Source organism: Python bivittatus, unplaced genomic scaffold (assembly GCF_059951505.1).
Source record: "Python bivittatus isolate LINGU-HERP-01145 unplaced genomic scaffold, Pbiv_v1 ctg000020_np1212, whole genome shotgun sequence".
Taxonomy (NCBI): domain Eukaryota; kingdom Metazoa; phylum Chordata; class Lepidosauria; order Squamata; family Pythonidae; genus Python; species Python bivittatus.
The window spans coordinates 90052328-90076636 of NW_028277030.1; the positions used below are offsets into that span (position 1 = coordinate 90052328).

Sequence of the window (24309 nt, forward strand, 5' to 3'; positions counted from 1 at the left end):
AGGGGCTGTGTTTTACGTTTTTTTTTTTTTTTTTGCAGCACGAAGCCCAGCCCCAGCCCCAGCCCCAGCCCCAGCCCCAGCCCCAGCCCCAGCCCCAGCCCCAGCCCCAGCCCAGCCCAGGTGCACAGCACAAAGGGGCTTTTTGGTGTGCCGTGGCTTTGGGGCTGCTTTTTACTTTTTTGTTTTTTTGCAGCATGAAGCCCAGCCCCAGCCTAGCCCAGGAACCAGACCGGGCATGCCTCATCAGGAGCAGGAGCAAGAAGACCGCGAAGATCAGCTGGGGCTATAGAGCGCAGGACAGCAGGGGTCTCAGAATGCAGGGTGATGAGGGCGACTGCAGCTGGGACTGGGCTGAGGTGACTGCAGCTTCTCATGGCATGGCAAGCAGTCCCAGAGCCATGCAGTTCTGAGGCTGCTTGTTGCCCTGCAAGGCAGGGTGCAGGGTGTCCAAGAGGGCAGAGATGGAGAGAAATAGGGGGGAGTTGGAGGCAGCCCCTTACAAAGCCTGGAATGGCTTGGATTGGGTTGGCTACTCACTTAACAACCTGCAATTCTCAGTTAATGGCAGCAACTGGGATTGCTGTCACTAAGTGATGCGGTCATATAATGTCTCACTTTATGACCACATTGCTTAGCAATGGAAATTCTGGTCCCGATTGTGGCTTGTAAGTTGAGGACTACCTGTAAGTTCATAAGCATGATCATGGTTTCACTTAGCCACTACTTCACTTAGCAACCGAGGTCCCATCCCAATTGTGGTTGCTGAACGAGGGCTCCCTGTATGTGAAGTAGCTAACCATAGCTGCTCAGCAAGAGATGAACAGATAATGTATTCTGCTATAAATTCTGTACATTCGCTCAAGCCCAAGGCTGTTGCTGCAAACTGTTGTATTGTGTACATTACCCAGGCTTGAGGAGGAAAGACAGCAGTAGCAGCTATTACCTACTAGATCCATGTATTTAAATGCACTCTGTATTTATACATATGGCAGAGCAAGTAAGCAAGTGATAGTTTGCATGTTTGGATTGTGTGTTTGGATTAACTGGGAAAAAAAGGAAAGCAGAGACTTCAGTTGACACATCTGGGAAGAAGTGGGAAGCTTTGGAATGTGGGGATGATATGCTACTGTGGTTGCTGTCGCTGAAGCACTTAATTAGATTAGGTTAGGAGTATGTATCTAAAGGGGGCCTCAGGTTTTCCTGGGGGTGGTGAACTTAAACCAAAGTTAACTGTTGAATTTCTACCATTTGGGAAAAGGAGAGAGAAGTTGTGTGGCTTTGCAAAATCCCTTACCATCTCCAAATAACCGTTTTCTCCTGGCGAAGGTGATTAATTAACATCAGTCTCGTAGAAGTTCAGAACCCAATTCTTTTTTTTTTTTTTTACAACATGCAAATGGAACTATTTTGAACTGTTTTGCAATGAATTACTCATTTTACTCTTGTCTTATATATGCCCTTCTCTTTAGGTAATTTATGATTACTCTACTGAATTACATTACTGTTCTCTTTGGTAATGTAATATATATTCCCGTTCCTAGGAATTGATGCAAGCAATTGTTTTCTATTTTGCAAAAGCTGAGTTGAACTAGTTTTCTAAATCATATTGTTGAAATTTATGATGTTGGATCATCAAAGCGTTTACAGCAGAGATGGACTATTGTAATGGTTCTTCACATGAACTTCAGTCCTCAGCAGCTTGTGGAGAATCATGCCAATAGACTAAATCGAGGATAGGCAACATGCAGTCTCCAGAAAGTGTTGAAATCTAACTCCCTTAGTTTTAACCAATAAAGGATAATGGGAACTATAGTTCATGTAGTATGATTTAAAGGACTACACTTTGCAACTCTTAGTGTACCAAAATTATCCTGTAGAAAAAGTAAGCAATGTTCAGTATTTATTTGCTGATTCAGATTAATTCAGCTTTCTTATAAAGAGCTAAAGTGGGTGAAGTGGTTAAAAGTGTTAGACTAGAACTGGGGATACCCAAGTTTAAGTTCACCCTTAGCTATAGAAACTCACTGAGTAACTTTGAGCCAGTCACTCTCTTTCAGCCAACATACTGCACAAGGTTGCTGAGATGGGGATAAAATAGAGATCCCTGTATAAGCAGCCTTGATTTGGAAAGGCAGGATTCCTATCACCCCCCCAAAGTCAGTATGCAACCTTTGTATTTTGGTTAAAAATGCTAGAATGTTGGTATCTCCAGGCTACTAATGGTCCCACAATTCAGACTAGCTTATGATGATCAAGTACTAGTCATTTAAATTAGCCCTGGCAAAGCAGAGCAAATGATGTGGTGGAATTTAGATTGTTAATGGGTTTTATGAAATAAATAACTCCAAGTTAAATTATTGGAACTCAGTGAGAATTGTTTGCAAGACAGAAGTTGGGAAATTAAGTTTATTTAGCAGGCACTATATGTTTTGTTATCTATTCTTGGCAAGAATCACAACACTGCACTATTGTTGGGAAAGGGAATAAAATTGCTCTACAAAATAAGATTGATGCAATTTTGCAAAACTGGAATGACATCCCATGCTTTTTCTTAGAATATTATATATCTATTTTTGTGAAATAGAAAAGGGGGCTTGCCTGAAAGTATTTTTCAGGAGGAAAGTAAAGGTGAAAGTCATTTTTTTTAAAATTATGAGAGTGTCTGGCTATTTGAACTGATTTTAATCGTACTGATCTTTATTGCTTTTTGGTTTGTATGCATGTATTTCTATTTCCTTGTATTGCAAGAGAAAATAATATTTCAGAAAAATGTGAAGGTTTTGCCTTAATGCAATGAGTTCTGAACTCGCCTAGGCTAAACTGTGTATGTGACAACATATTGTCAGTTTAAGAAAGCTTGCAGAGAGACTGTCTTCTTCCCCCTGCTCCCCACCCGATGAAGATGAGTGAAAAATGGGCTGTTTTGTAACAAGTTTGAAGGAGGGGGTCAGAGCTCCTGAGAGTGAGAGAAGCCTTCTTTCTTCTAGGATATTTTGCTCTCTCTTCAAACCTGATGCCCTTTTCCCCAAGATTAGGTAGCAAATTCAGAGTTACACGCTGTCTTCTTCTGAAGGCATGGGAAACTTGAAAACGGCCAATCAGGGACATTAAAAAAAAAAAAAAAAGAGGGGAAGGGGATGGATGTGTCCCAAGCGATGCAGAGCAGGGTCAGGTGACAAGGCGAGGGGATAAGAAGCAGAAGCCGTGCCCAGCAGCTGCCTTCAGCCACAGCCGGGCTCACAGCCAGCAGCAGCAGCAGTCCAGGGGCAGGAAAGCTGAACGAGAAAGTGAAGGCTAGCTCCCGCTGTCAGTTTTTCTGTCTCCTCTTCTATCTTCCCCTCTTGCCACAGAGCCAAGTAAAGTAAAGAACGTTCTGTCTTTGGGCTTCTTTGCAAGATTAATTTACTTTTCAAGAAATATTACCATCCTCATTGTTACGATCATCTTGAGAAGGTCCTTCGTAAGTTACAGCACGCATCTGCAGCGGTGAAAAAGAACCTGATCTTAAACCAAGATGACCACCCAGATTGATTCCAACATACACTACAGCTATGAGTATGAAGAGGATGAATACATGAACCAAGAGGAGGAGTGGGACAGGGACCTGCTCCTGGATCCGGCATGGGAGAAGCAGCAAAGGAAGGTCAGAAAAGCCCAGCCAGAGAAAACCATCTTCAGTTGAATGTGAATTTGTGCTGATCTCATCATGTCACTCTCTAGAATGCCTACTTGTTGAAAACTTGGAGGGGGTGGAGGGCAGTGAAAGATAGAGTGATGGTTTTAGATTTGGTGTGGTATTATCATTTGAAGCACTGGCTCTGTCTCACCATGTATATTTGAATTGTTTTACTTTATTTATTTGTTAGAATTAGATCCTATTTTTCTGACAGGAGCCAAAGGCAGAGTACATGATACTCTTTCCCCCAGGTTTCCCCACAAAATAAGGATAAAGTAGGTTAGATGTAGAGAGAGATGGCCCAGTCACCCAGTGAGATTCCACACTAACAGTCGACTAGAACCTGCATGTCTCTACTCCAACACCTTAACCACTTCACCATACTGGCTGTCACCTATTTATATGTGTCAATGCATTTGTGTATCTTTAAGTAAATATAGTTTTACAGGAAACATAGGTACTTCTTCACAGATTGAGGATGTTACAGACGAAACACAAACCAACCCTGTACATGTTGTTAATTCATTGTGCTTGTCTCTTCTAACATAGTTCTGCTTCTTATTTCTGGCTCTTGGTTGCTGCTTGGGCAGAGAGAAGGATCCTTGTTAACATGATCCTGGAAATGCTTCTGAAATGCAGTTTGCAGGATGAGAGTAGATGTGGAGCAAAGCCTTTGCTTCTCCAGATTTCATCAGAAGCTCACCAAGTCCTGATTGTTCATGCTCACAACTTGGGCTTCAAACTGTATGCCTCATTGCAAAGCTTTCCAAGAGTCCATCAGCAATAGCTTGGAATTTTATCACATGTTTAAGTTCAGTCCTTCAACTAAGGTTATTCAACACATTTATAGAGTTCTATGAATTGGTCCAGTGATTATGAATAAATGAAGCATCATCTTTTCTAAGTTAAAGCTTATGTAAGATTTTTGGCTACCTTTAGCTCTTTTTTAGAATAATGTTGTCATTTATCTTATTTTCAATGCAGGTAGATCAAAATATCATAGTACAGGTAGTCCTTGACTTATGACCACAATTGGGACTGGAACTTCTATTCCTAAGTAGTGTAGTCATTAAGTGAGTTGTACCTGATTTTATGACCTTTCTTTTGCTAGGTTGTTAAGTGAATCACACAGTTATTAAGCAAATCTGGCTTCCCCCATTGACTTGACTTTGCTTGTTGGAAGCCCCCTGGGAAGGTCACAAATGGCAATCACATGACCCCAGGACACTGCAACCGTCATAATACATGCCAGTTGCCAAGCACCTGAATTTTGATCATGTGACCACGGGGACACTGTGATGGTCATAAATGCAAGGACCAGTCATAAGTCACTTTTTTCAATGCCGTTGTAACTTTGAACTGTCATTAAACAAATGGTTGTAAGTCAAGGACTACCTGTCATAATAGAATTATTTCAACTGTCCTAATCACATCATGGTTTTTCTTTGTTCTCTGATTTAAGAGGACCAGAAAGTATTCCAAGCTTGACAGGGTGCATATTTATAGAGAAAGGTTTAATCAAATATACAGCTTGGAGTCAAACTACACACTACATTCAATGCCTAAAGGATTCCCCTTGTTTTTTTTTTTTAAACAGCAGCCACAGAGACAATCCCAACTATGTTGAAGGTGTAAAGGGGAGAGGTGTTTGACCTTTTCTTTTTTGCCATCTTGGTGATATGAACAGCTTCCTACCCATTGCAAATAGAAATGGAGGGGAGGGGGGTATTGGGATCATGAAAAGGTTATGCTGCCCTCTTTGCATACTACAGTCCTAAGTCTGATCATGCTATCTGCAGCTGCTGCCTTTGAAACATAGCATGATGCCGTTTGGGGTAGTGGTTCTGGCTCTGTGTTCTAGCCAGAGCTTGCAAAGTGACACAAATACATTAAACTCAGTTTTATTCTCAGTATAATCCCATGAAGGAGGCTAAACTGAGTCTGAGTGTCTGGCCCAAGGTCCCCTTTGAACTTTATAACTGAGGGCAGGTTGAATCACAGCGTCTCCAGGTCTAGTCTATCCATTGTAATGCTGCGTTGTGCTTGGTTAGAATCCTCCATACCCAGTCCTGAATATATTCCATTAAAGTTAACAAAAAAGCTCTAAAAAAGGCTGTGTTCACACATTGCATTAAGCCACTTTTTTTATCCATGAGTACTACCCATCATGGTTCTTATAATATGCTAAGCTATTAAGCTTATTAAGGCTTAGAGTAATACATGAACTGTCAAAAGTCAATAAATCATAACTTTGGGGAGAGTATGTAAATATAGCCATTTTCTGAGCTTTCCACAACTTTTCCTTTATCAATTATTCCTCTTGTGGAAAAGAGCAGATTTTTTTTTTAGTTGAGGCTTTGAATGGTTTGATTCCTAGTGGCATAACTGGCTTTTATTCAGCATTCTGAAATCAGTTTAATTTTTTATTATGCGAAAGATGAAAGAAATAATCTCTAAATCATTGCCCCACTGCAGTCCAGTCCTTTCTATGGGATTTCCCCCCCCACTCAAGATGCCCCACTTGATCTGAGTTGGCTGGTGGATTGCAACCTTCATAGCTTTGCATTGTCCTTAGCCTTTAAGAAAGAAGAAAGGTTAACTGGATGCACCTATCTATAAATAACATCTGAGGGAAGGCATTCTCTTTTCTTGGCTTGGGAATAAGTCTGTTATTTGTGTTTCAGGAAGCAACATGCTCTCCCAGTAGGACTGGTGGATTTGCAAATTCTGAGGTGGTGGGCTTTTTATTCCATGGTGCTAAAATAAGCCCCCCGAAGTACATTCCTGAAGTCCATATATACAATGAGCTGCATGGTTGCTGAGCTTTGTTCAAACCAGTAATCTAATATTCAACAGCCAAACAAGCCCAGCAGTTGGCTAGCATATATGTTCTATGAGACAATCTTGGAACAGGACAAAAATAAATGCCATTGTTTCTATTGTGGGCTGCCCTCTGCAGACTTGCCATTTCAGGATATGCCTGGTATGAGAACTGTCAACAGTTGCTGGTAAGACATGATGACGTCCTTAGGATTACAATGGCCATGACACCTAATTATAACTCCAGCTCATAGTGTAGCACAGGGTCTCTGCAATCATTCAAACTCCTTGCTGTGGAATGCTTTGTTCCATAGATTTCCATAAATGTGGTGTGTATTATATAAGAGAACTTTATTGGCCTAGGTATCGTGCTTTTAACTTTAAACAAGGGGACAACTATGGGAAACTATCATTTTATTCAGTGCAAGATCATTGCCCATGAAGAACTGACAATAAAGTCAGATCCTGATTTTTTTCATGTGCTTGTTGGCTGAAAACTAATGCAGAATTATGTGTATTTAAGCCCGTTCAGTGGCTTAAGGCAGCAATCATCTACACATCTACTTGGAAAAAGGTGTATTGAATAGAAAGAGAGATACATACCTCTGTTAAAATGTGCATAATTCTTGTTGGATTGTGATTCTTGTTTCTTGTTGACTCAGTGAACAACTTGCAATCTCTTACACAGGGAATAACCATGGGACAAGCAGAGGGTCCAGAAGGGCCCAACAGAGGCAGGCTGTAGTCTCATTACCACTGAAAAATGTGGTCTTCCCTTTGTGATAGCATGCACTCTGGGCGTTATGTAAAGCAAACACCAGCAAAATGTGTGTATGCATGTCTCTGTGTTATGGAGAGGTGTTAGGAAGCTGCACCATGGGATAGAATTAAAATAAAAATGGTGGAGATTGTCTGTATGTGATGACATTCTGAGATGTACTTGGGAAGGGACAATGTTACAGGTTCATTTGGGGTGCTCCATTGGCGCCCTGGTTTTAAATTGCCTTGAGAATGTTTTGATAGAATGCTGGTAGATCCTCTTCAAAATCAGTCAGCATAGGAATTTAGTGCATGACAAGGAATTCTAGATGACATACTACTATAAATTGTAATCCTGTGCTTACTTATTTGGGAGCATGCCTTATAGAGTCTAATGGGATTCAATACTGAGCTGACATTTTTAGAAGTGGGCAGTTAATAAGGCTATACTGTCATGTCCTTACAAAAAAATGTGTCTTCATCTGTAACACAATGTAATCTGGCTTTCCATTTGGGCATTTCTATTAAAAAAACAACAACCCAAAGCTTGATCTACAAAAATAGCCCACAATGGCAAGAAGAGAAAAGGAGCATGAAGAATGCTGCCCCAGACAGTAGGTCAAATTCAAAATTAATTATACTTATTGATTCAATGAATGTGAGAGGCATCTTCTGTATGAAGTAATGCAGTGAGCTTTGTTATGATAGTATAAAAATGTTGCAAGTAAATGCATACACTTAAATCTCAAGCTCCAGTAGATATCTTTCTGTTGCTCCACATTGGGAACTCTAGTGGGAAGTCAAATATAAGTCTGAATGTGCTGTCAGATTCACATATCAATACTTTAGGGCATACTTGGGACTCCGTAGGCAGGTATGACCCAGGATGATATTGTTGTAATGTGATTTTCCTTTAGTGCAGGCTAAGAGATAGAAGGGGCATGCTTGCGCTCATGAAGATTTTATGAGGGCTAATCCCAGGGCATATCTACTTTACAAAGTGTCCTGTTTGTAGGCACAACAGCTTCCTTCAAAAAACCTTGGTTATCCTAGTCTGGATGTGAATGGATAGAGTTGGCACAAGTGCCTGTTTCTTCCCACTGAAGAAGGCATTAGTAGTGGAGGCAGAGATGTTGGGCACAGCAATAATGCTGAAGAAAGGATTAATCACCCAGCCCACACAGGGTGGGGAAATGATTATAAAAAGATTTGTTTATCAGGATGAGGGTTACTGACCTGCTAAACACACAGGGCAGGCCAGATGGAGGTGGTGACAGCTGGCATTTACTGTCACCAACTGCCAGAAGAGATTGATTCTTTTCTGAGAAAAATGTTTATTGAACTTGTAGATATCTTCATTTGTTCTGTATAGGCTGGCTGTAGTTCCCTACAGTTCTGGGCTTCAACTCTACCAGTCTGTCTGGCAGATTTGACTACTTGGTTTCCTCTGTTATCATGAATGCTGGTTCTCCTTGTTTTGGGTCCAGACTCTGGTATTTCTCTTGGACATTTGGCCCAGACTGTGTTCAGTCATTGAATAAATAAACTAAAATTCCTTGAGCAGGGTTTGGGTTAGGGATTTAGAATGTTGCATGTATAATGTATATCTAAAAGGGGTGGGCTGCATGGTTGAGCATTAAAATTTGACCTTCTGGCAGACACACTTGCTCTCAAGAAGTGCTCCTTGCTCTGGTTCACAGGGCAAGGCTGGCTGGCAGTGAACGATCCATTTTGCAGATGAAATTGCTAGCAAAATTATTTCGGAGTACACTAGGACTTAGGTGATGTACAGCCTGTTCAATTGCCTCAACTAACTGTCCAAAATTCAGATGAGATAGAAAGTAATGTTTTAATAATTGGATGCAGTGCTAAGGTTTTCTGTTATCTTTGCAGAATATGTAACATAAAGGAGGAAGATGAGAAATCCATGTTCCATTTTAGTGGCATTAATAACTGTGAAATTGCTCTTCCAAACCCTCCATTGTAGTGATATGTGCATGAAAAGAACAGAAGCAGAGGTCATGCTGCATATCAAGAGAAATGTGCTGGTAACTGGTGCATCATGAAGTAGTCTACGTTAATTAAAATAGTTATTCAGGTGCTGGGTTTCAAGGGAAATTCATTGGGGAACCACAGCTTCAAATATAGTTTTGTTAGCGGAGCTTACAAGGGCTATTATGTGAAGCTCTTCTGCATTAATGCTGTCAATCTCCAGTTCTGAGGATTTCCCCCCCCTGCCACTCTGTGTAGGCTTCTAAATGCCATAAAAGGAAAATGCATAGTTCCACTGTTGTGGCACAACCTATGTGCATACATTTCAGGAATCATTGCCATGTGCACTTCAACAATTCCCCTTATTTATTTATATAATTAAATTTAGAGGCTGCCCAACTCCAGGTGACTCTGGGCAACGTACACCTTAAAAAGCAAGGAAAGTAAAATAAAGAGACAAAATCATGTATGTTTGGGGAAAACAGTAATAACCATATGTAACATACCTCAAAACAACCGACAGGCTCAACCCCCACCTTCCCCAAGGTCTAGGAAAACAGTCAGGTTTTCAAAGACCTTTGGAATATCACCAGGATGAGAGCCATACAGATCTCTGGGGGGATACTGTTCCAGAGGGCAGGTGCCAAGGCAAAGAAGGTGACCTTCATAGGTCCCAATTGATGATGCATCTACTCTGCCTGATCTTACTGGACAGGCAGAAACGATCAGAGATAGGCAGTCCCTCACCAGGCCCTATGCCAGGAAGGGCTTTATTGGTGGCAACCTCTAATCCTACCCCCCACCCCCATGCATTCATGAGAATGGTCTCTGCTAGTATCCCTTAGACTATCCACATTAGGGGCAGCAATGCACACTCAGACATTTGTATTTTCTTCAGAAGAAATCTGTCCAGCCAAATTTCCTGGGGCCAAGCAAGATAATTTTCTAGATATAGTCAGCTCTTATGCACAGCTTCCTTTCAGTAGCAGCTGCATAAATCTGATTCTTCTTTAGGGAATTCCAGTTGTGCTAGCTTCATAATGCTAGGAGTGTATAGGATATTCTATTAATAGTTTACAAGCATGCTTCTGAGACAAGCTAAAATTCCAAAGTTTCATAGTAAGATCTTTGCAGTTAATGTTGTTTGTCCGTTGTTCCTGGCAGTCCAGAAGCAGCATTTCTGATTAGGATTGTCAGGGGCAGAGTACAACTCCCTTCTCTTTTAGTAATCATTGCTTCTCCACTACCATGTCAGTAAACTACAGCGATCTCTTCCCTGCCATTCAGTTGCAGCTTGCTCTGTCGGGTGACAGAAAAAGTGGGCAAGCACTAAGAACTTATATGCAGCCTCTAAGCAGATTGTTTATCGAGATTTCAGAGGGAAGAGATGCAAAAGTTCTGGCTAATAAAATGGAATAGCAATGGGTAAGAAAGCATGCATCATCCACTTTCCTATGCATATCCTGCCTGAGAAATTGTACTACAAGATTTGTAGACTATTTCAAAGGGGGTTCTCCTTAATTTTGCAGCAAACATCTCCTCTCCTGGAGATTCTTCATTGTCTGGCACCTGTGGACACACTCGGCAATCATAGAGCTCTGCCTAAGGAATTGGCTAATTAAGCTTGAGAGAAAAAGCATCTGACCAAGTGCCTAATGGGCTTGTAAATTGGATCATAAGAGAATAGTGATATATGTATTGGGAAAAGTAGGGGAGATGCATCTATAAGAGAGAAGGACTTTGCATTTTCCTGGACAAAATGTATGCATAACTGAAAGTAACGTAAGTAGCTGTTGTATTCACCTTAAAGTTCATGATGCTGAAGAATAGTGACCTGGGTGAAATCAGGTAGCCGGAATGTTATAGGAGTCACAAATGTTATTTTGTATGAATGATAAAAGTGGGTTGCTCATCTGTAAAAAGAAATGAGATTTTTTTTCCTCTTCTTTTTCTTGTCTGTGCTCTGATGAAATGTCTATACTCATTAATTCCAAAACGCTGGAGCCTTCAGAATATCTCAGGTCAATATATTAAATTCCTTTGTAACCTTTTTCTTGGTTGGGTTGGGAGGAGTATGGATCTGGCATTTTAGCTCTACAGAGAAGTTCCTGTTAAATGACTAAGATGGCACTAGAGAGAGGCCATCTCTCTGCAATAAAACTGTGTTGCCTTGTGTTGTAGCCTGTGAGAGGTTAGGTAAGTCTCTCTCTCCCCCCCTCCCTCTCTCAGGTGCTAAAGCAGAAGATATGACAAGTTCCTGGCAGATTATAGCACTGGTTTTTGAGCTATGCACTGGGTGTGCTGGGTGGGTTTAATTTACTGTATGATAGAGCAGTTTTCCTCAGCTTGACCGCCTGAAGATGTATTGGGCTTTAGCTTGCTTCTTCATGCCGGCAGGAGGTAATCATAGATGTAATCCAGCCCATGTGGAAAGTACAAGGTTTGGGAAGAGTTGGGCAGTATACAAGTTTTAATAATAATAATAATAATAATAATAATAATAATGATAATGATAATAGTTTGTATTAACTTGTGGTGCTTAGAAATATAAGGATATTAGTCTAAGGATTAAAAAGCAAAGATAGTACCATAGTAAGTGGTGCCTTGGGTGCAATCCCCAAACATCTGGAGTACCACTTGAAGACCATCGGCATTGACAAAATCACCATTAGTCAATTGCAAAAGGCAGCCTTACTTGGAACAGCTTACATCCTGCTACAATACCTTTAACACCATCAAACGAAACAATATATGCCTATCCCAGGTCCTTGGGAAGGACTCAGTAGGTGAGTCCAGTTCAAGGACCTGGGATAGGCAACTGGCTGATTGTGCAACCAGCAAAAATGTTTTGTATTAATTGGTGGTGGTTAGAAATATAAGGATATTACCTAAGGATTAAAAACTTAAAACGTCTTAATATTCACAAAATAGTGTTGATACTTAAGGCAGGAGGTCATGAGTGTTTGCAGGGAGGGCAAGTGATGTCATGTGTGTTGTGACATCAAACAAATAATGCAAACAATATAATTAATTTGCATCAGTATGTGATGCAACTGACACAATTTGTACCATCTGTGTGATGATACCATGACAAATGGGATGTCATTGTGGCTCGTATTAGGCTTCTACACAGGAGGTCCCTGACCAGTTGCTGTACTTTCCACTAACGTGTTCACTTATCACCATTGCGGTACTTGCCCAGAGTCTAATTGGAATTCTCATTGTCCCAGCAGCAGCAAATCATCAAATAAGTGTTTGATCTGCAATATCTCTGCAGTAGAAGTATTGCCTGTAGGAAAGACATCTGGGTGTCTGGCTCAGTTAAGTAACAACTGCCCATCTGTCTTGTTGTAAACAATAATCACAAAACCAAGCTTTTCCTTATGCCTTTGTTTCTCACTCACCACCACCATATTAACATTTCCTAAAATGTATCAGGTGTATTTCTATTTATTTAATAGAAAAAACACAGTGGGAAATCTCAGAGTTGGAAAGTTGGGATTCTGAAGCATTTAATTGTCACACTGTGATATGTAGTGATGGTTTTTCAAGATTCCCCCAGCTGCATGTGATCTCTTGCTTCCATATGTTGAGCAGTGAACAATAAACAGTCTAATATAAGATCTTTTCCAGTCCCAAGAGATAAAGATAGGTAGGGTATTAGTGGTATCTATTGATTGTAGCTTGATTGGTCAGAAATGAGTACAGTGGTACCTCGGTTCACGAACTTAATTCATTCCGCGACTCTGGTCGCGAATCGAATTGGTCGTGAACCGAATCAAATTTTCCCATAAGGTTCAATGTAAATACGGTTAATCCGTTCTGACCCCTCCGAATTTGGTCGCGACCCGATTTTTGATCGCGTCCCGAATCAAATTTCCCCATAAGGTTCACTGTAATTACGGTTAATCAGTTCTGAACCATGTTTTTTTTTTTTTTAAACTGCAAAAATATGACACAAAGTACAGTACGAAGAGAGAGAAAGCTAACCTTGCTCGACGCGACTTCTGGTGTGGAGGACAGGAAGGTGGGTGGGGAGGCGGTTATTGCTTGGAGGGAGAGTCCCCCTCCCTACAGGAAGCCGCGACCACATGTCACGGGAGGGAAAATGGCCGCGGATCCTGTTCATCACCCGATGCGGAGTTCGCGAACGGAGGCAAAATTTTGCAACTGGAGCTGTTCGTGAACCGAATTGTTCGTGAACAGAAGTGTTCGTGAACCGAGGTACCACTGTATATTTTGAATTCTGCCTCGATATTAATAGAAAAGATTAGTGAGAGGCAGCAGCTTGTTCTCTCAACACATGGAAACTGAATGAAGGCACAAAGTGGAAGGCTACCTACGATGGCATGGATGGGGATTGCATCTGCTTATTTGGCTTTGATGGGTATCCCCAGAAGGAATTGTTTTAAAAGATAATACTGTATGTACAAAAATGCCACTAAGGGTGCAGTCCTAGGCATATCTACTCAAAAATGAATCCTGCTGGGTTTATTCCCACCCATTCCTAAATGAACTCAATAGGATTTATTTCTGGGTAGGTATGTATACAATGGTTCTATAAACGCGAGATGTTTAGACCTTTCTATGACTGCATGACAATGAACCCACCATCTGACATGTTAAGCAATTATATTTAGGATTCACAGAGAAAGAGGAATTAGTGAGAAGACAAAGAATAAGAAAGTTTGGACAGGTAACAAGCAGCACAGAGTTTTTTCTCCCTTTCTCTATGGCTTTCTGCCATTTTATAAATGATGGTGATTGGCATATTACTATGTAGCTGTGTGGTCCCTATATATACCTACCTTGGGCCATGTATTTCTGTATGAATGGACATGTATGAGAATTGGCTTATTCATCCACAAGAATTTTGCTGAGATTTCCTATATTAGAGGCAGAATTCCATTTTATGGGATCTGTAATATGCATAGTTTTATATTCATGACTGTGTGCTGAATGGAAGAAGTCTGGGACTTAATTGATTCCGATGCATCATAAAGGCAAATCCGTTTCCACACCGATTAACTTCTCAAAGTGTCTCATCCCAATAGCTTCCCATGGCTCATCCCTATACAGTGGAACCTCGGGTTATGAATGCTTCTGTTAACAAACTTTTCGGGTTACGACCAGCTCCGGCCGCAAAATTTTGCTTCGGTTTGCGAACTCCGCCTTGGGCTACGAACAGGATACGCGGCCATTTTCCCTCCTGTGACACGGTCCGCGGCCATTTTTCCGCCCCTGACACGTGGTCCGTGGCCATTTTCCCGCCCCTGACACGTGGTCCGCGGCCATTTTTCCGCCCCTGACACATGGTCCGCGGCCATTTTCCCGCCCCTGACACGTGGTCCGCGGCCATTTTTCCGCCCCTGACACGTGGTCCGTGGCCATTTTTCCGCCCTTGACACGTGATCCGTGGCCATTTTTCCGCCCCTGACACGTGGTCCATGGCCATTTTCCACCCCTGACACGTGGTCGTAGGGAGGGGGACTCTCCCTCCAAGCAGTAGCTGCCTCCCTGTCCTCCACACCAGAACGGATTAACGATAATTACATTGAACCTTATGGGGAAATTTGCTTCGGGTTGCGACCAATTCGGGTTGCGGTCAGAGTCACGGAATGAATTAAGTTCGTAAACCGAGGTTCCACTGTAGTTTGAAAAATGTACCAGATTTTTGCTGTCAAGATAGTTGTGATAAAAATTGGAACATTAATGAGTAACCTTACAAAGCTCATGGAGTGATACATTGTGTAACTGTACAACTTCTTTATCTATGATAGTTGAGTCGGACATCACTGTACTGAAGATAAGGATAAAAACAGATTTATTGGAAGTGAGAACAGTGCCGTAAATAAAACATACAAGAAACGTCACACTTTTGCCATTGATGTGGGGGTGGGGGAGTAGCAACAGCTATAATGAATCAATACCTGTTCTACTCTTCTGTGTATTCAAGTAACAACATATTTGTCAATTCTATGTTAAATTATGATAACAAAACAAAACACAGAATTCCTTGAATATCTTTGCAGGAGTAAGTAAAATAATGCCCTGGTAGTTTGGGGAGGGATTTATAATCTCAGCACATCTGGATGGTACCAGATGGAGAAAGCTGCTTTCGTTATATGTCACTGCTAATGTTGCAGGCGGTTACAGGGACTGCTTACAGAGGCTGCAAGGGACTAATTAATTAATAGCTCTTCTTATCAGTCTAGTTTAGATGTTCTTAGCTCAAATACCTTTCTTCTTTTCATATAGAAATTAGGCTGTTATGGCATTGCTTTTTTTCCCCTTTTTTGCCCCAGTGGAATGATAATTGACGCTTAAGAGCCCTTGCTTTCTTCATTTCAGTGATGTTTTGCTATGTGAAATGTGTACACAACAGATGCACATCATTCTTATTGGGAGGGGGCCCTAGCCAATGTAACTGTATCTCTGTATCAACATGCCACCATCGTTATTTTACATGTTATAGATTTAGTGTGTGACGGTTCCCCCCGCCCCCAGATCCACATTGAATTCTGGCAGTCTATAAAGATGATAAATAAATGCATAAATATTTGTCATCCATAAGAGTTAAGAACATGTATGTATGTATGTATGTATGTATGCATGTATTTATTTATATTTCAAATTTACTCACCGCTCAACGAGCAACTCTGGGCGGTTATTTATTTATTTATTTATTATTATTTGGTTATTCATTTCACGGCATTATACTTGTAGTAAGGTTGGAGCAAGGTAGACCAGACTTTTCCAAACTGTTAGGGTCTGTGAGAATACCTATGCAAGACAGCTATTGACCATACTGGCTAGGCAATCTGACAGGGTGCTAAACTGGGGAAAACTGAGGTAGTCTAAGGGCACTGAGCTGATTTGAAAGCATCTCCACACCTCAGTGTTAAAATAACTTCAGTAAGGTTGGAGAACTGAGATGATTGTGGCTCTCTTTCTCCACTGGAGGGTGCTCTTGCCTCACCCTCCCTTCTGACTCCTGAGCTTAATGATCTGTAAGAGGAATGGTAGCTTGCTGGCTTTGCAGCTCCTCCTCAATACTTCAGGAGGAGAAGGGCTGAAACCCTCAAGACGTTTGCAGTTTCCCCCTTCAGCATTGGATCAGCCCGCTTGCATAGTCCTCCCCTACTAGATTTTTTTTGTTTGTTATTTGTATGTAGAAGTAAGGAGTAATGGGATTTTAGTTGCTATAGGACCTGCAGCAGTTAAAGATATTCATTCTTGTTCTCAGCATTCCAGATTGTCAGAAACAAAGGCAACCAGGGTTTCCCTTCAGATTCCTTCTGAGAGTTTGAGGAGTGAAAATGGAAGTATGGAAGTGCTCTTTGAGGATCTGGAATGTGTGACAGAATGCACACATATGCCCAGCTGAACAAAGAAATATGAAAATCCTGTAAATGCTGCCCCTTGTTCTTTGTTAAATACAGGGCAAATGTGTCTAACATCTGTCATAAAGTGAGCTAAACATTTCTAGAATTGTAATATTTAAATTTTGACTTAGGATGTAATATTGCCTGAAACTGGGCATCCACAGCTTATTATTGAAAGTGAATAGCATTTCTAACCAGGTCCTTCATTGCAATTGCAGACATTTACAGCTTGGTGCAATTCCCACCTGCGGAAAGCTGGAACCCAGATTGAGAACATTGAAGAGGATTTCAGGAATGGACTTAAATTGATGCTACTCTTGGAAGTCATTTCAGGTTTGTTTAAAGATAGCAGCTTATCAAGATGTATTTCCAATTCTGAGTCTGCCTCATGATTTTGCAATACCACATGCCAGATCTGATTCTAAAAGTTGTTACTGATTGAGGTGCAACATTTTTATTAATTGCAGTCCTATTACTATTAGTAATACTCATATAATCTCAATGCTTGGGCAGTTCTGTTCCTTGTTCCAGTGAACCATTCTCAGTTTTACTTTCTCTTTGCAGTATCTGGGATTGCACTCTGTATTTTTAAATATAATTTTAATACATGTTAAAGTCATTATAATTAATATTTCTTGAAAAACCTTAGTTATTAGTTTATAACATAATGAAACTAAATAATAGTATAATTATACAACTATACTACTGTTCTGTAAGAGACTTCAAAAAAGAAACCTTATCTGTGGTATAAAAAAAACTATATAATGAGAAGAAAAACAAAAAGACCTATACTTAAATTTCCTAAGAGAAGAACAAAGAACTAAAAAAGATAAATAAGAAAATGAAAAAAATAAAATAAAAAACCCAGACAACTAAAGAACTAAACAAAATTAAAACTTAGAAAAAATACATACCTACATTATATCTAATTCTAAATACATATCTTAAAACACAAACGCACAAACATATATTTCAGTTTAAACATTATGACACTGGAGCATAAGGAATCATATTTTCTGCTGTCACTTTTTTGGAATTGAGTAAATTCGAAGGCAAATCCGTTAAGGCAAATTTCATTAAGACAGCCTTTGGAGCCTGGGAGCAAGCATACTTCCACCCTTTTTACAATAACCCGAACTCAATATATCTAAATTTCCTCATAGACTGAAATATTCCAGATTTTGGAGAGAGAGTTTAACACACCATTAGCATTTTCAACCTGTAACTGCCTTTCAAGAACCTGGTTCACCAGAGTAATATTATCTAACCAATAAGGAATTACAAGTGGACATGCCATGGCATATGAACCAAGGTTTCTTCAGGTTTATTATATTTCCAGCATAGAAAAAATGAAAGCCAACTCTTTTTAAATATTATCTGTATTCTATGGATTAATCTGAAGTAACTGTAAGGCCTTGGAATGGGAATGTCTCTCTCAAATCATTCAGTGCTATAATTATAGCAGATCCAGATACCCTATGGTCCTCCAGACGTTGGTACAGCAACAGCCAGTGTAGGTAATGGCAAAGGATGCTAAAAGCCATAACTGGTTTCCCTTCCTTCGATCTGGAGTGAACTAAAGATTAAAAACTGGGTACATTAATGTTTAATGCTTGAAGCATTCTAAAGGACTAGAAAAATTAAGCTGAAAAGTGAATCTACAAACTGTATGTCATAATTTGGACAGATGCAACACTTTAACCTATTTTTACTGCACCAAAAAAAGTAAACATTGAGTCATTTTTATTGCATTGCAATGTTTTCTTGCAAATGAGCTCTGCCATTAAAATAAATCTTTAAGGGGGACTAGATTTTGGTTTTAGGTAGCAAAAAGCATGCTTCCCCCACCAGTGTAGTGGAGCCAGATTCCAGTATTCACAAATGTTTTTGATTTTCTTTCCTGCAGGAGAAAGACTTCAGAAACCAGATAGAGGAAAGATGCGCTTCCATAAAATTGCAAATGTCAACAAAGCTCTGGATTTTATAGCAAGCAAAGGTGTCAAACTTGTCTCAATTGGTGCAGAAGGTATGCAGATGTGATCCATAACAAGACTTTTCTTTCAGTTGTTGAAGCACTACATTTTTAGTGCTGTTTGGGATCATTGTATTTGGATGTATAAGTGCAAAAACAACTGTGTACTACATTTCCAAACACAAGTTTTCTCTGTTGTACACTTCTTGTTTGAAAGAGCTGTAGATTAGTGGCAGAGTGCTTGTTTTGAACAGAGAAGGCCTCAGCATCTTCAGGTACTATTGAAAATACCTTTGCCAATCTTCAGGTAGAATGAGTTTTTAAAGCAGAATTATGGATCTGCCCCCAAAGTATCATGAAATAATTATGTATGAAGAACATAATAAATCCAAAAATGACAGCTGTCATATGTTATTCTATTGATGACCCCACTGTAAATTATCCATTCCATTTCTCTCTAGAAATTGTGGATGGCAATGTGAAAATGACCCTGGGTATGATCTGGACTATCATCCTCCGTTTTGCTATTCAAGATATCTCAGTGGAAGGTAAGAATATTCTGTATAATGTTGTCTTCAAGTATTTGTGTCAGGTAGAATTGGCCCAGGAATACAGATTGATTGAACAGGTAATAGCTTTATTGACAACAGTGAATTCTGATGTAAATATTATTATAGCAATTAACCAACTGATAAATAAACATTTAGGACTAAAGGCTGTCTGAACCTGCTGATCTGCTTTCTTCCGTATTATTCTTCCTAGTAGGGTAAAGACAGATCCCATAAGAAAATAGAAATGTGAATTATTTTCTCTTCTTCAAAACTGATTAGGAGGATAAATGCATAACATTTCAGTTGTGTGATACTTTTATATCAACAATCTGCATCTCCTGCAAATGGACTGATCAATCAGAAACATTCAATTCCTCGTGGATCATAGGGCTAAATTAGATGATACACAAACAGTATGTCATCCTGCTCAGCTTCTTACTTTGTTTATTTACTTGTAAGAGCCTTAGCAGTTGGTAGTATCTGGCTGACCTTATCTGGCTTGGAAACTAAGTAGGGTCAAGCCTGATTAGTACTTGGATGGAAGTCTACCAGGGAATACCAGGGATGTAGGCTAGGTTGGGAAATTGAAAACTGTCTCAGAAGAAGGCAACAGCAAGCCAATTCCATACTGTTGATAAGAAAACTGCATAGATGGATCCACCAACTCACCAGGAATTGAGCTTAGCTCAAATGAGACTTTAGCTTTATCTACTTGGAACCTCACTGTAGTACTACCAAAATAGAAATTGTGAAGTCTAATCCTTCTCATCAATTCCTTTGTTTATTTTTTTAAAAATTACTTTCCCTGTATGGGCACAAATTATTATTAAAAAAATAACTTCATGTGGACAAAGGTAAGTTTTAAAGAAAGCACTGCACCTAAACAGGGAGAAATGCACATATATACATGTATACACAAACATGCACAGAGAGATAATTGTGAAGGCAGATAGGAAGATTAAATAGCTGCTTTCAGGTACAGCATTCTTGACTGAGATCTTGCTTGATAACCATTATTTTCTGATTTAATTCATTCCATGTCGTTTGCTTGTCATTCTGTCCCACCCTGCCATAGTTTGACAGTAAGATTGAAGGATTTTCAGTAAAGTAAGGCAGTGAGCTAATGTCTGTGATGTCCTCAGATTCTTGTGGTGGCTTGGCTCTGAGAACTTTCTTATGTGAGCTTCCTAGTCAACATTATCATCTGAATCCCCCTTCCCAGTGAAGTAGTCAGAACTAACTGTAGAATGGAAAACAAGCCCGAAGAAAATATAACATAGACTATTTGCATATATAAGAATATGCAAATGTCTGTCTTTCAAATACAAACAGGTTTCATGTCAGGCTTCTCCAAATGAACAAGAAACAGTGATTCAAGAATGCAGCTCTCTGATAAGTTATTCTTATTGCAAGAAAAGGAAAAACAATTAAAGAAGAAATTCAGAACTGACAAGTATAGAATGCAAGCCCTATTTATAGTAGTAGCCAGGTTCAAATCCTGTCCCTCTTTCTCCTGCCTGAACAATATAATGGGCTGAGAGCCTCTTGTTTTCGGTTGGGAGGAGAGGTTGATGCCCTTATTACTGTAATGGGTCTGTATGGCCTCAGGCTATTTGTTTCTGGCCTTGCCAGATGTTGTCCTCACACTTCAGTATTAGCTCAGCAGATGGATAGTTTGGCAATGCCTGGAATGGACTTTCCATTTTCTATGGGATGATTAGCCACTCAGTAAACGTACCATAATGGGTCATTTTATGACCATGGAACAGCCATCAAGTAGATACAGGAAAAGATGTTGATTGAGCTTAAAGACTTTTTTTTTTTGCATTTTATCCAGAGAAGTACTAGAGGTTGGTGCCTTGGACTTACGAAATATGAGAAGGACTGAGTGATAAGTTCTTCCTAATGTAAAATGGTTTCTGTTCTGGGGAAAATATGGCATTTTGTCCAGTGGAGTGATAACATGAGGAAATGGAAAATTATTTGGTAGTATCTTATGTAGATACGACAGCCTTTTATGCCACTTAGTATTTTTTTAACACTATAAAGTGTTAAAGTGAATAATTTGGTGCAGTGAATTTTTTTTTAGTGAATAGTTTGGGCAGCTATAGATTCTTTACCAAAGTATGCACATTTTACTCAAGCAATCAGATGTACGCTGTACAATATGTAGCAGATCAACCAATTTTTATACTTTGCTTGTTAATTTAGAGAATAATTATTCCAACAAATTTATTTTACCCTGATTCTATTGTAGCAATCAAACCATTTTTGAAAAAGAAATCTCTCATGAATGATGACATCATTCCTGAGTCGGTGAAGCAGGATGTAAATATTAAAGAAAAATAAGTAATGAATGGATGGCTACATGATGGAAAAGTCATAGGGAACGTTTACATCAATATCTTCTAGAGTTTCTTGTTCATATAAATGTCCCTTGTTTGGTAACAAACACAGTGTTAACTTGCATTCATTGCATTTCAAAAGAAACCACCCAGAGGAAAGAGAGGGAGATATTTTCATAACTGAACTGGATAGTGTATTCACTGTTTTTCTGGTAAAGATTTTCTTGGAAACACTCTGTGTCTGTTGACCTAAGCAACAGCATCTGAAACAGATGTCCAACTGCTCTATGTCAGCTGAAGGTCTGCTATATAGTGATGGTATTTTCAGAGACATCTAACAATTTTTTGATGGTATTTTCAGAGACATCTGCCAAAGAAGGACTGCTGTTGTGGTGTCAAAGAAAAACTGCACCTTACCGAAATGTGAACATTCAAAACTTCCATCTTAGGTAAAGTGGATCATTTCTAGATGTGAAGACCTCACTGGCCATTATGTATGTGTGTTTTATCCTTAGTGGTGCAGTTGGAATGGAAAGCATGCAGTACATCATCTTGTCTTTGCAGTTTGAGAATGGCCCAGGAATAACTTTACAAGGCTAGCATGACCATAGGACCTCCCAGATTACTCTAGCAATTAACATAGGCACCCTATATGGAGGAAGCCAGCAATGTGATTATTTCATATGCCACTATGGTTGCTCCTTGACTGGTGATGCCTAATTAGAGAGGAAGTTACTGTAACTAATGTGCGGTGGAATAAAGAGAAGTCACAACTGTGCTGCTCTTACAACATAATATAAAAACCAAATCCTAAAAGTCATTTTCTTTCTTAACTCCATCTGCACAAAGTAAATCTAATGCATGCTTTCTAGCAATCAATTTATATTGCAAGTATGATCAAATTTCCACAAATAGTGGAAGAAAGATCCCCTTCACAGAACTTATAAATAGAGTGAAACTGGGGCATTGTGGCATGATTAATAAATGCTAATTTTTTACAGTAGTTGCTGCTGAGAATCAAAAGAAAAAAAAGAAGTTTGTTTTGTTTTTGGGCCAAATCATGAATATGCAAGCTTTCAAGTTTCATAAAACTCTTACTCCAAAGAACAGAAAGCAATAAAACCTCAGGTGTACAGCATGTAGAAAAACCCAAGATACAAATAAGTTGAACATCATGGGTGTTTATGTTGTGGTTTTTGTTCTAATCTCTGTATGTTGCCCAGAGTCACTCTTGTGAGATGGGCAGCCATAGATATTACATAAATAAATAAAAGAATAAAAGAAAACATCTCTGTTGCTGATAACGGTCTCTTACCTACAGGTAGTTAAGAAGACATTTTACCAAACATGCTGTTTTTAGAAATACTTGTAGTTACTGAATTGTTGGGTTTGATTTTTAAAACGGCATTTTAAAAATAATACATATGAAAAATGCATTAAAAGTGATAAAATAAATAGACCAGGCTTCCCAAACCTGGCATCTTCAGAAGTGTTGGGAATGTTGGCTGAGGCCCTTATGTTGGGGAAGGCCAGATAGACTATCCACTATAATGCGTCACATAACTGTCTCAGAAGAATTGTACTTTCTCCCACATGAAACTTCCTCCTCCTTATAAGGTGTTAGAAGAGCCCTCCCATTCAACAGTGGTGTTACTGTCTGTGTAAAGTAGGCCATTTCCATGTTTGTGGTTCTAGACACAATCCATTGGAGCTCTCAGAAAGTTATTTCAAACATTTTCATCCCACCAGACTTTCCAGAATGTGTGAGCAGTCTGCTCTTTTATTCATTGCTGGTTTAAAATTTTACTACTGATTTTCTAAATGAAATGTGAACAATATTTTCTGAGCTTCCCTGAGTATACCCTGGATACCTAAAAATAAATAAAACGATGGACAAACTACTGAGGGAAATCAGCAGCCCATCTGCTCCAGCCAATTGAAGCTTCTTGCAGCGTGGAAAAATAAATAAGCAGCCTTTCATCATAGCTAGTGCACCATGCATGAAATTTCTCCAAGCTCTTTTTTGCACAAAAGTGGCCACTGCCTAAGAAATATGTCTTATAGGATAATGTCCTAAAATATCTATGCATTATTAACATTTAAAATATCTTTGATTATGTCCTGAAAATAGATAACCTGATTCACAAAATTACACTGTGAATTTCTCCTGTGTTCTGGACCATTAAATGAGATTTGGCCAAATTGCAACAATTGCTGGAATTTTATGAGCTACCACTATTGGGCATATGGTACAATTGCTGTATATTGTCAGACCTTGCACTGTCTGATGGTACCAGTGTTTCATTAATATATTTCCACCTTATTTTTGGTTTCTTCTCATGAAGCTGGAAAGATGGCCTTGGTCTCTGTGCGCTTATCCATAGACATCGACCAGATCTTATTGACTACTCCAAGCTTTCAAAGGTCATCAATTCTGCTGGCATGGCATGATAACTTGCACCAATCTGGCCTGATGATTTGCACTGATTTGGCTCACATACTGTGTATAGAGCATGTGTGTGTTTTATAGTTTGAAATGAGCCTTCTTTCTTGGCTCCTGACCAGCAGATACAGAACAGCCTTCCTGAACCAGGTGCCCTCTATTCATTTTGAACTTCTCCCATTGATAATGCCCAACCACTATGGCTGAAGACTGCAAAAGGTGATCCCTACTCAGTAAACTAAACCACATGCCATGAAGGTGGCTGAAAAGTGTCCTGAAAAATAAGCTACTATTTGGAGGAATCTAGTTCTAGATGTCCTTGGCCTTGGGATACTCACTGTAAGTCTGTCTCCTACACACAGCCAG

The 24309-nt window shown here is 39.7% G+C and overlaps 1 protein-coding gene across 1 annotated transcript in view; it reads left to right on the forward strand.

Annotated features, from left to right (window-relative positions):
- Positions 1-3206: 3206 nt before the first annotated feature.
- ACTN2 (actinin alpha 2) overlaps positions 3207-24309 on the forward strand; it is a 55022-nt gene continuing 33919 nt past the window's right edge. Inside the window, exons 1-6 of the mRNA XM_088143879.1 lie at positions 3207-3643; positions 16851-16965; positions 18539-18658; positions 19066-19152; positions 21862-21949; positions 23846-23924. Of these exons, the coding sequence (XP_088000005.1) occupies positions 3515-3643; positions 16851-16965; positions 18539-18658; positions 19066-19152; positions 21862-21949; positions 23846-23924 (618 nt within the window). The 5' untranslated portion in view covers positions 3207-3514. The remainder of the gene's footprint in view (positions 3644-16850; positions 16966-18538; positions 18659-19065; positions 19153-21861; positions 21950-23845; positions 23925-24309) is intronic.